This window comes from Rattus norvegicus, chromosome 2, assembly GCF_021556685.1.
Source record: "Rattus norvegicus strain SHRSP/BbbUtx chromosome 2, alternate assembly SHRSP_T2T, whole genome shotgun sequence".
In the NCBI taxonomy this organism is placed as follows: domain Eukaryota; kingdom Metazoa; phylum Chordata; class Mammalia; order Rodentia; family Muridae; genus Rattus; species Rattus norvegicus.
Window position 1 is genome coordinate 28,185,101 of NC_141535.1, and position 11,966 is coordinate 28,197,066.

General features: G+C 45.1%; 1 protein-coding gene and 1 long non-coding RNA gene across 5 annotated transcripts in view; one reads left to right on the top strand and one right to left on the bottom strand.

Annotated features, from left to right (window-relative positions):
- Pde8b (phosphodiesterase 8B) overlaps positions 1-6,355 on the bottom strand; it is a 232,890-nt gene extending 226,535 nt beyond the window's left edge. The window contains exon 1 of one of the 4 annotated variants that reach the window (XM_087621627.1): positions 6,135-6,355. In XM_087621627.1, coding sequence (XP_087477753.1) covers positions 6,135-6,164 — 30 coding nt within the window. In that variant the 5' untranslated portion in view covers positions 6,165-6,355. 4 annotated transcript variants of the gene reach the window in all.
- Positions 5,712-8,175, top strand: LOC147995993 (uncharacterized). The gene is made up of 2 exons (XR_015673767.1): positions 5,712-5,885; positions 8,012-8,175. It is a non-coding gene; the product is annotated as an uncharacterized LOC147995993 (long non-coding RNA).
- The last annotated feature ends 3,791 nt before the right edge of the window (positions 8,176-11,966 follow it).

Consider the following 11,966-nt stretch of genomic DNA (forward strand, 5'->3'; position numbering starts at 1 on the left):
ATAGATTAAGACATTATTTAACTCACCCTTAAAGAGACAGTTCTGGGACACTTTAGTGACTGTGTCATAAGTCAGAAGACTGAGGCCAGACAATACCATGCCAGAGAAAGTATACATTGGTGGGTGTGTGGAGTGGGAAGGACACAGCTTCTGAAACAGGGACTCTGGCTCTCGTTCTGGCCACTTCTGCTAGATTTCGTCACATCTAAGACACACAGAGATACAAACCACCATCACGTCTTGTCTCACTAAGAAGAACCCTTACTGTTCACTAAACAATACGACAGGCTAAGGACAGTCCTAGAGAATTGACCCCACTGGTTTCTCATTCTCCATTATTTCCGTCTACCCTAAAGGGCTGGGCAATTTCTTCTACCTTCCTGTTGGTTACCTTACACTTAAAAGATCAACCCTTTTGTAGACAACCCCATAGCACGACTTAAATGTAACCGTCTGTGCTTGTAAGCCGCTTCCTTAAAAGCTTGTACTTTGCAAAACAGACTATGAAAGCAAAGCTAAAATGTCATCATTCCTTCATTGACAAATACTTTATCATCAAATGTATACCCCATGCTCTATTTCCTTGACTCTCTGTTATAAACAATGACTTTTAGTTTTAATGTCAAACTCTAGGAGAACCTATTAACTGTCATTAGTAATTAATCAACGGCGCATCCCTTGATCGAAAAACTTGAGAACGGAAAGCTAAAACTCTCTACACATTCACAGACAATGACAAATCCATGGCAGCTACCGCCTGGCTAACAGCAATTTATCAGATGCTGTCCAGCCAGCAGCGTTGTCACAGACCCGTGCTGGCGATCAATCCACAAGACGCAATGAGCCCTTACTTAGCTTTACAGTAGGAGTTGTGTCCATCAAGAGCATCTGTGACCTAATATGGGGGCTCTCAGCTGCCCATGTTGTCAGTCTCGGTCTCCCTTCGTCACCATGCACACAGTTGCTACCATCGGTAATGAAGGGATTCTCGAGGTGCCTGTTAACATGAAGGCGTTCTGAATAATGCTCAGAAAAACTGAAAAAAAATTACACTTTTTGTTTTTTGTTTTAAGAATGTGAGGGCAGGGGGTCAGAGAGATGAAAGAGATATAAAGAGGAAATGATTCTATGATGTTTTAGAAATTTACAGGACTCCTCCAATAAGCTTGCAATGGCTATACCCCAACATGCGTTATTTATTAGAAACAATGAATTATGGTCTAAACTGTCACGCCCCAAGTTAACTAAAGCCCTGATCCCTAAGTACTTCAGAAGGTGACTATATTTGGAAGCAGTCTTTAGAAAGGACTTAGTATTAAATGGCATTATTAACATGGCCCTTAATCCAATGTGATTGGTGTCTGTTGTGGAAAGAGATGGGAACACGGACACACAGAAAGAGGACAGAGAGATGACTATCTGTAAGCCAAGAAGTGAGGTCATCGGAGCAGCCAGCCCTGCTGGGACCTTGATCTTGGGCTTCTAGTCTATGAGACTAAATTTCTAGGAGAAATCAATTTTCTCCTATGCAAGCTTTTGCCACTTTGTTATATCTGCCTTCACACACTGATACAGATTGCTGTGTGTGTATCCTTTCTTCCTCTCCCTCATTCTCCTCCCCCTCCTTCTCCTCTTCCCCCCTTCTCCTTCTCCCTCCTCCTCATCTTCCCCCTCCCCTCCCCCTCCTATGCCCCCTCCTCCTCCTCTAGTGGTCATATAGGAAAATAACACTTCTCTGTGCCCATGTATCTGAGTAAAATCCATGCAACTAGCTCTAACCAAAGCCCAGAGAGACAGAAGAACTAAGCTTCATTCTTAAGTGGAGGAATTTAAAGGCTGTCATTATCTTTTGACCATGTCTATCATCCTCCCAGCCATAAAACCATCTAGACCACACGTTCTAAGTAGCAGAGTCACAAGGTGTCAGAGTCTCTGCCAGCCCAGTTCCCTGAGAGACTGCGTGGAGCAAACACTGTTAACCGACTCCTCTCATAGAATGCGACACAGAAACCCTCTATTTAACCGACCGAAATCGCGGTGCCAGTTTATCACTGCGACATAGCCATTTCTGACACACAAATCTACCTCACACGAACCAGGCCACCAGAGCACTTGGACTCCATGTGAAATTGTTGTTTGAGCAAAATATCGCCAATGACACAATAAATAGCACTGCTTAATTCTTTTTTTTTCTCTTCTTTTTTCTTTTTTTCGGAGCTGGGGACAGAACCCAGGGCCTTGCACTCGTAGGCAAGTGCTCTACCACTGAGCTAAATCCCCAACCCCGCACTGCTTAATTCTTAGCGGTAACTGGCAGGTGTCTAACTGGACTTCGGGCCTGCTCAGGGTGAGGAACTCATTCCTCATACTGCAAACCTAGCCAAGAGCACATGGCAGGAGTGGTCATGGATCCTAGGGAGGACATACTACTCTCGCTTTTCTAAATTGATACAGGCTCTAACTGTATTCTAAATACTTATCCTTAGATCCATAAATAAATAAATACGACTCTCCCCACCAAAAGCTGCTTTTAGCAGCTAAAGAGACTGCTTGCAGACACAATTAGTCAAACAGCCCCAACTGAGACATTTACAATATGATTCCTACATCTAAAGCTCAGGGAACATCACAGAAGACAGAGCTTAAGAGCCTCAGCCCCTGAAAGAACACCAGGAGACAGTGTCTTCTAGACATGTCAGGGGAATTGCACCCGTGACTCTTAACCATATGGGTACTCACACAAGACCTGCACAGGACCAAACTAGTTGGCATGCCAACAAAGATGAGGAAGTATTTAACAAGGCCATAACACTAGGTGAAGAGCTACAGACAAGCAATGGCTCTTGAGAGAGGAAGAATCAGTTTTCTTCTGGGAAACACCCCTGAATGGTTTGCACTTTGCCATAGTCAGCCTGGAAGATAAGTACATAATAGCATCACTAACTGGGCTCAGTAAGTATGCTTAATAGTATATGTATGTACACACACACACACACACACACACACATGCACACACACATGCACACACACACACACACAAAGTAGAAAAGGAAATTTCTTAGACATAAATTTAAGAAGGGGTGATAGGAAGGAAGGAGGAATTGGAGAATGGTTTGTAAACTATATAATTTAGTACTCATGCATGAAGTTTCAAAAAAATTAAAGTTAAAGAATAAAGTTATTTCTGTGTATGAAATACAATCTTACACAGACTCTGTCACTTGTTCAACTCCCAATTGTATATATTTGCATAACCTTGGCGTAGGAAAAGCTTTTGGGAGCCAGTGGATCCTACCACCTTTAGGTCATAGACAGTATTCATGAGACCCCTTCAGATCAAATGATCCTCCAAAGTCCAAAACTACACCAGCAGAAGAACTGGACCCAACGTCCAAAGTTTGGAAAGGTATGTGGTTAAAAAGTCCACATCTAATAGTAACCCTGCTTCTTTGCATGGTCCTCTCAACACTAGGAATGGACTTGCTAGAATAGCCATTTTTTTAATAAATAAAACCCACAATGCCAGTAAATTATGTGCCTAAGTAATCCAAGTGTCCAATCTAATAGGAATTGATTAAATAGATCTATAAAGCTATAAAGGATTCCGTCTTTTCCGTGACATAAAATAATACCTAGGTCGTGTTGATTAAAAACAAGAAAATCAAAGATGAAGGAAAGTCCCACCCATGAAAGATATTTTACCCCACGTGCACTGAGGTGTACCAATTGCCTTCACACTTTCAGGCTGTCTTTTTTGCACCCTCCTTCACTGCGCTTAGTAGGAGTTTTGTCTCCGAGCCCAGCTAACTTACCGAAAAGCTTGGCCATCATCCACTAGCTGGGTGATCTCCGTGTCTCCCATGTGAAACATTCAGAGACAACCAGCACGTCCCTCATCAGGGCCTGGGAGCATCCCCTGAGACCTGCTAAGGGTGTCCCGGACAGTGCTCACTGCAGGTACACAACCGATGGACACGTCCCGTGACACTCATCTCTGAAAACCTAGAGGAACTCAAACCTCATGGCTTGAGTTGACTTTACTTTGGCTGTTTTATTTCATTAAAATTTATCTCGTTAAAAAAAAAACAAAAAACAAAAAACAACAACAAAAAAAAAACCACTATGAATCATTCTGCTCATTTCTCATCCTGAAGTAAAGTGGAAAAAAAAAAACCCTAGTGTTTTTCCTTTTTTTTTTTTTAAAGTAGTGCTTACCCTAGTAATCTCTGGTAATATTAGACATTGCAATGTTCAGTGTTGCTTTCTAACAAGAATTCATTAGCTCGTAAACTGCTCTTCTGAGAAGTTACTATTAATTGAGTCACTCCCAGGAAAGTCGGTTGTATGTATCAGGTGTAACTGAAGGCACGCACGGCCCCGTGAGATACCACAGCACACTACGCCTTCTTCTCAGGGACCCTCTCTCCTTATTCCTGTGGGAGGGCGATCAAGCAGGGCCTCGCAGAGAAGACTAAGCCTTTTCCGAGTTATGTAGCCATTTTCAAGGTCAGCCAGACTTTTCTCTAAGGTCCACCCGAGTACACTCTGAGGTCTAAGGACACCACTTAGTCTATTTCCACAGACCACAAACCTGAAACATTTCTGTGACTTTATAAACTAGAATCGAAATTCAGTCTTTTGGTGCACCTGATCCACTGTCTCTTCAGACCACACGCACTGCTTTGAAATTTAGTACAAGTTGTGACAAGACTGCCAAGAACAAGAAATCAAGTATAGGCTGTCTCTGAACTTGGCAAAATCCTGTCAGAGGACCCCAGGCCTGAAGGTGCCCTGTAAGCCACATACGGCCTGAGGTTTCTTGGAGCCGGTTAGTCCACTCAGCTCCTCTCCTCCTAGTTCTTCCCACCGCTGATGAGTTATCCTTCTTCAGTTTCTACTTCTTGGAAAACTGAGAAACTTGGAAAACTCTGCAGAATTAAAATAGCCCATTCAAGGTCAGGAGGGCAAGCAAGAAAGAGCTGGCAAACGGCAAACTGCCAGACTGGAAAGCCCAAGAGTGTGAGCTCTCTGCCTCTCACTCCCGCCCTCCCAACCCTGCACCCTGGATCTTTTTTCTTGACAAGTCTCCCAACACAGTTGGAGGAAGACTGTCTTAGGGAGGCATTGAAGATTTAAACTCCAGATTGTCAAAGAACCTTCGAAGTAGGCAAGCCAAACCATTCCATGCACTGGAGAGAGAACCAAAGTTCAACCTGAATGATTTTAGGGGCTTGCTGCGGGAGCCTCACAGCGTTTGCTCAAAGCCCTCAACCTGGAACAGGTAAACCAATTTATACAGGGAGTCACTGGTAGCCTGCAGGCATAGAAGGCTGTAGCAGATTGAAGATCCTTTAGTAAGACTTTTTTTAAAGGCTGGTGCAAGTCTCACCTCTCATAGGACTAAGTACGTTTCAGTTAACTGCTGTCTTCTTCTCTAAACGGCGGCAATACCCCCTTAGCCTTAAACCAACCCCCACCTTCTCTAACCCTGCTGATGGTCATTTTCTTGTGACACCCTCTCCCCTAGGGCATGAAGACATTTGCAAAGAGCTTCTTCTCTCCCAGGCACCCCTGCTCAGCTCCCTTGTACACACATGTCTTCTCACACGGACAGGATGGGATTCCTCCGTCCCAGACAGCACCTGTGCAGGAAATTGTACCGGGTCTGCAACAGCAGGAGGCGCCAGGCACACATGCAGGCACCTACACCTGCCCCTGTGGTAATACCTACACCCGTACACAGCACCAGCACTGGGACTAAAGCTGCCTTGCCTGGCTTCCTGGAAAAGGAGACAATCTTGCAGGGCCTTTGGAAACACAGCAAGGGGCCCCACATCCGGGGAAAGAAAGTGGGAACAGCGTGAGCAACAGGAGGCAGCAGCCAGGTAGGGAAGCAAAGATCGCTACCAGGTTGTGCACAGATCCGCGTGAAGCGACTGTTGCTATTGGAAATTGCAAAGCGGGCACTTTGAGCACTTCGGGTATCTCCCTAGAGAGGAAGATGGGAGCCAGGTACTAAACATGGAAAGACGGAGGTGGGGGGGGGGGGTAGCGGAAAGGACCTTCTCCGCACCAAGGGTTTAAAGCCAGGTTCCGGAGGGATCCATGTGCCTGTGGCAATGTGCTGGGCTCACCTGGCATGCCGCGCTCTGCTGCTGGGCCATACCCTCTGCAATCCCCAGCTGCTGTCCCAACTTGCAGGTGCCTGTGCCCCTGGCTGCAGCGGCTCATGGAGCGCAGTAGACAGCTTTACCTTTGCACCATGAACCTCGCGCCCTGCGCAAGAAGGGTCTGGTCGCTCCAAGGGACTCTGCCTGCCAATCTCCTCCACTGCCTTCACTCCTCCAAAGGTCCCAAGGCCGGTGGCGGGTGCCTGGGTCCTAGCGCCCCTCCGAGGATGTTGATTCCTGACTTTGAGTTTCATAGCTGCATCCTAGTTACTGAACTCTGAGCAACACCTTCCTAGAACTCCTAGGAAGTCAAATCTCACTGGCGTTTTGAATCCTGGTGCCTATCTAAGGACTCGGGATTCAGGCTCTAAACACCTGCTAACCTTAGCCAGGGTTCTCCAAGATCCTCTCGCTACGGCTCTATCTCCAAGGAAAGAACAGATGAAGTTTGCCAACATCTTTCAAATTTGTTTGCATGCTCCCCTAAATCCATTTGTTACATCGTGGGGTACTGTAAACAATTGGTACATGCCACACATGTACCCTGAAGTGATATGAACTTTATTCTCCAATGCGACATGTTTCTAGAGAAAAGAATAAATAAATTAAGAGAAAAGTGAGGAAGAAAACAGAAAAAATGGCAGGAAATAGAGATGTCCCCAAGTCCCCTTTCCAATGAGCTATAAAAGATAAATGCTAGACGTGTCATTTGCTTCTTGGAGTGTGGGGTTTTCTAGAAGAGCTCTCGAGAAATGCTAGATAGAAGGTTGTCTGTGGCTGTACCTGCTGCAAGTCCCTTGTTCCCAAGACAGGACACAAAACCAGAGTCTCAACACCGTTAGCCTGAACCCCGGCGGTCTGCGTGAACTGCTAAGCCATAAGTATCTTTGGATAGACATGTAATAGTTACATCTTTTTCGCTACATCCCTGCTGTGCTGTGGTGAAATATTTATTACCCACTGTATACCTCCAAAGGCACTGCAGAGGAAGGGAGAGAGAGAAGAGGGGAAAGAAGAAAGAAAGGAAAAGTAACTGAGGCAAAGCTTCGGAAGGAAAGAAGGAAGCGACACAGAGCCAACAGGATTCCAGGGTGCAGGATTCCCCGTGTAGCGGGGAGGCAGTGTGTAAAATTGCCTAGTGAAGCTTTACTCTCACCCCTCAGTATCACGGACCTGGCTGCATCTAAGAGTGAGGCTCGCCAACCGCTCACAGAGCTTCCCTGCCCACGCCCAGTCTCTAAGATGAGGAAGTACCCAAATACCAAGCCCCAGCCTCCTGGCTCCCTTCTTCTCTGGTTCTCCACATCAAGCAGCTATCACTTGCACTGTCCTGTCCCTACCCCCCGCATCCCTCCTTGGGCATCCTAATGCCAAGAATGAAAAGGAAACCATCTATTTGGGCCCCATCCATCTTCCTCTGATCCAACCCAGGTACCTGGGCAAGCCAATATGCAAATGCACCAGAACATTCACTCCCCCAGAGCACACCTATCAGAGTCTCCGTTCAGATCCCGACATTTTCTCAGTGTCTTTTTATTTCAACTGGTTCAACCCTGAACCAGATACTTTGTATTCTTCTAAAATCTCCATACCACAGTTATCAGGGTAGGAAGTGGTGCGGAGGATAATGGTACCTGATGACTTAAGTTTGAACCTAGGGACCCACATAGCAAAAGGAGAGATGTGTGCTCTTCAAGCTGTCCCCTGACCTCTAGGCATGTCCTGGCCTGTGCACTGTTACACATACACAGACACACGCATGCACACATGCACACAAAACAAACAAAATTACAGTGGAAACGTTTTTAAAGGCCGTTTGGTTCTCACTTTGCTCACCTCAGGATGATGAATACTGCTGGGAAGGTGAATGAAATGGACGGCCCAATCCAGTTCCACCAGTGCACAGCCTTCCCAAAGCCCCTGTGTCTAGTGGTGTGGCTTATAAGCTGGAGTGAGGAGGCTCCAGACTGGCTCTTGGCTAGTGGACTTTCTGACTCCAGACGTGCTGCGCGGATCTCTATATAATTCAGCTAGAAGATGGAAGGGAAGACAGAAGTGTCTCAAGATACCCGGTCACCCAGGATTGCCACAGCAGTAAGAATCCTATTGCCGATGCAATTCTGCTTCTATTAAGGAAGTTAAAATAAATAGGGTACACAATTTGGGTTTCTCTGAATGAACTATTAGACATTCTTCCCCACAGATCAAAGACAGTGGTGCATCCTGCAATCCCCACACTGGGGAAACTAACATAAGAAGACGCCAGTGCTTGGGTGGCCTTGGCTATGAAAAAAGAGTTTGACTAAGAAAGAGGTAGGGAGGAAGAAAGGGAGAGAGAGCAAAAGGCAAAGAATGGGAGCTGGCCAGTGCTGTTGAGTGCTTTGTCTTTGACACTTGAAGTTGAGGCCATGGTTGGCCTTCCATGACCTTTGAACTCACCGTCAGTGTGTAGGTTGATGTCATTATGCAGGTGAAGGCAGGTACAGGATAGAACAAAGCCTGTCATTGGACAAGAAGGAAGGATGGGCAGGAGAAAGGTTTTAGAGAGGCAGAGGAGACAGGAGTGAGGGAGGAGCAGCCAAGAGAACATGGCGGCAGATGTTAAGATTCCTGTCTGCACATTTACAGGTCATTGTGACTATTCTTAAGGGATGGATGTGTATAGGATTTTGTGTGTCTAGATGGGCAAATTATATCTTATCTAGGTGGGTGGTTTATATCCTTATCAATTGGTTGTAAGTTTATTGTGTGGATGTATTGTACATTGAGTATTAACATATAAATCTGGTTGTTGGGTTACAGTTTGTTGAGTCATGACTTCACTGGGTTGTTGGGAGTGTGAGCAGAGTCCGTGACAGGGAGACAGGCTAGGCTATAGAATGCTTGGGGCTAGCATGGCCCATGGAACCCAATGTGTGTGTCACAACCCACCAAGGGGACAGTGTGTGAAAGCGGCTAACAGAGAAACAGCTAGAGCACTCAGAACTTGCGGGAACATTTTCTGCCCTTTTTTAATTATACCACAACATCGGTGCCTACATTAAATGTCCTCCTGTAATTTATCCATTTGGGGGGCATAGAACTGTCATATCATCACCATCCTTGCCCCAAACCAAAGGACTACACAACATCATTATCTGACACTAGACATTGTCCCTTGACTCTGAAAAACCACTTGGTGTCATCTCTGGCTACTTCACTATACAATTCTGTAGACCCAGAATACTAGCTCCCAGTTTCTCATAATCCTCTTAAAATATTAGACAGAATCATCCAAAGATACAGCAAGGAAGCAAATATACTTTCTACAGAATTGTAGACTAAATACTTCCAACCTGGATCTTTGTCCTTGGAGTGGGCCAAGTCAAAGAAAGAGAGGGGCAGGGGGACAGAAAATTCGGAGACTACTCACAAATGCCATGAGAACCAGCATTAGCTCTATGGTTTACAGGTACAACTTTGCCAAGTTTAACTGTAGCCAAGTGTGGTGGCTCACTTCCCTTAATGATGAACTATGACTCGGAAGTGCAAGATGAAACACAGTCCTTTCCTCCAAGTTGTTTTTAGTCATGGTGGTTGTCAGTCAGAGCAACAGAAAAGAAATGAGAACAAAATCCAAGGGAAGATGCCAGGGAGGCAGTTAGATTTCTGAACCTGTAACTTAAACAGTGGCTAGCTGACTGTAGTCACCAACTTGGGAGTTCTCGTGTGTAGATGTTACTATGAGCTGAGGCCTGGATGACATCACCAAAGGATGGCGAGAGGCCAGAAAGGAGCAAAGGGCACAGAAATACACGCTGGGTCTACCAGCTCTTAGAGGGTGAGTAGTGAAGGGGTTGCCAGTAGAGATGAAGGGGACTGGAATCTGCAAGACAGGAGGAAAACACGCACAGAGAGTGATTTGTCTACTAATGGGAGCAGCTAGGAAATGGGGAGCCTCAGATCCATTGCAAGAAGGAGATGGTGATTTGTGCACTGTACCTGTAAATCTGGTGGATAAGGGAAGCTTGGAGTGGAGAAGACCAACAGAGATGTGGAGAACATTAATAACAATCCAGAAAGAGCTGGTGAGGCCAGCAGCTTCGGGAAGGAAGGAAGGAAGAGATGGAGAAGGAAACTCTGGGGTTGGGACTTCAGAGTGTGGGGGTCACTCAGGGATGACAGTTCCTTCAAGAGAGACAGAGAAGAGTTGAATAAGAATAAGAATGAGAAGAAAGTGGTTAAGAGCACAGATTGTTCTTCCACAGGTCTTGAGTTCAATTCCCAGCAACCACATGGTTGGCTCGCAACCATCTGTTAATGGGGTCCAAGGCTCTCTTCTGGTGTGTTTGAGGACAGCAACAGTGTACTCACATATATAAAAATAAATGAATTTTTAAAAAGAGAAAATAAAAGAAAGACGTTTTGAGCATGTGGGTTTGAGGCCTCTAATATTTCCCCCAAGAGAGATGTCCAGTAGGTCAGCAGTGAAGGAAGTATTTGGATTAGAACTGAAAAGCCAGGCATCAATGCACAGGTCAGAGAATAAAAACATTTCATCCAAATTCTTATTTTGACCATACTTAGTGGGAGACACAGGATGCAGGGCCTCCCACATGTGAGACAAGAACTCCAACATGGAGTTAGCGCCAGCCTTTTCTTGCTAAGTTAGTCAGGCTGGTCTTGAACTCTTCTGTAGCCCAGGTAGTCTCTGAACTTGTGACCTTCCTATCTCAGTATCATGTGTAGCTGAGATCACAGACATACCAGCAGGTCCTGTTCTAAGCAGCACATTTTAGAATAAAAGGGTTATTTTGTCCTTTAAAACATGAGATATGAGTGCTGGGAGCAGGTATCAACTATAAAATACTTTTATTTCCCAAGGTTTACTACTAAGAATAATATTCATTTTCATATAATCCCCACAACTTCTAATAGTTTGTATTTTAAAAGAAGGTGATACAGGCAAATTAAGAAAACATGGCTCCCAATGGGAGCAGAAGCCCTTGGTCCTCCGAAGTCTGGACCCCCCCAGTGTGGGGAATGTCAGGGAGGTGAGAGGCGGGTGGTTGGGGAGGGGAACACCCTTATAGAAGAAGGGAAGGGGAATGGGATAGGGGGCTTATATCCGGGAAATCGGGAAGGGAATAACATTTGAAATGTAAATTAAAAAATATCCAGAGGTTGGGGATTTAGCTCAGTGGTAGAACGCTTGTCTAGCAAGTGCAAGACCCTAGGTTCGGTCCCCAGCTCCAAAAAAAAAAAAAAAAAAGAAAAAAAGAAAAAAAGAAAAAAGAAAAAAGAAAAAAGAAAAAAGAAAAAAAATATATCCAATAAAAAAAATTTGCTCTCTTAGATTTTGATGCCCTGCCCTCATTCTTGTTCCTCTGTTCTTATTCCCCAAGTTAGTTTTTCTTCTATTTCATAGAGAACTATGACAAATACACAAGTCATCCTCAAATTCACAAACATTCCACTTAACAAAGAATTCTGAAAACAAAGCAATTTTTATAAAAAAAAATGGCCATGTTTGAAACCCAGCTAGCTAACTTCTTATGTCAGACGCCTGAGGTTCGTATGGCTATGCAAGCCAGTAATAACAGCTTGGGAGCCTTGGACCCTATCTCTAGTTGCAGAGGATAAAGTCCAAACTACCAGTGAATACTAACCACCCTTGCCGTGTGCCTTCCATTTAACTGTAGAGAGGTATAAGCCAGAGGTATTGGTTTTCCAAAAGTAAAGTAGTTAATGAGGGTTCTATACCCGCCCCATACCAGTGGTCAGCTCTTTCCAACCCAGATATCCACTCTGTACCCA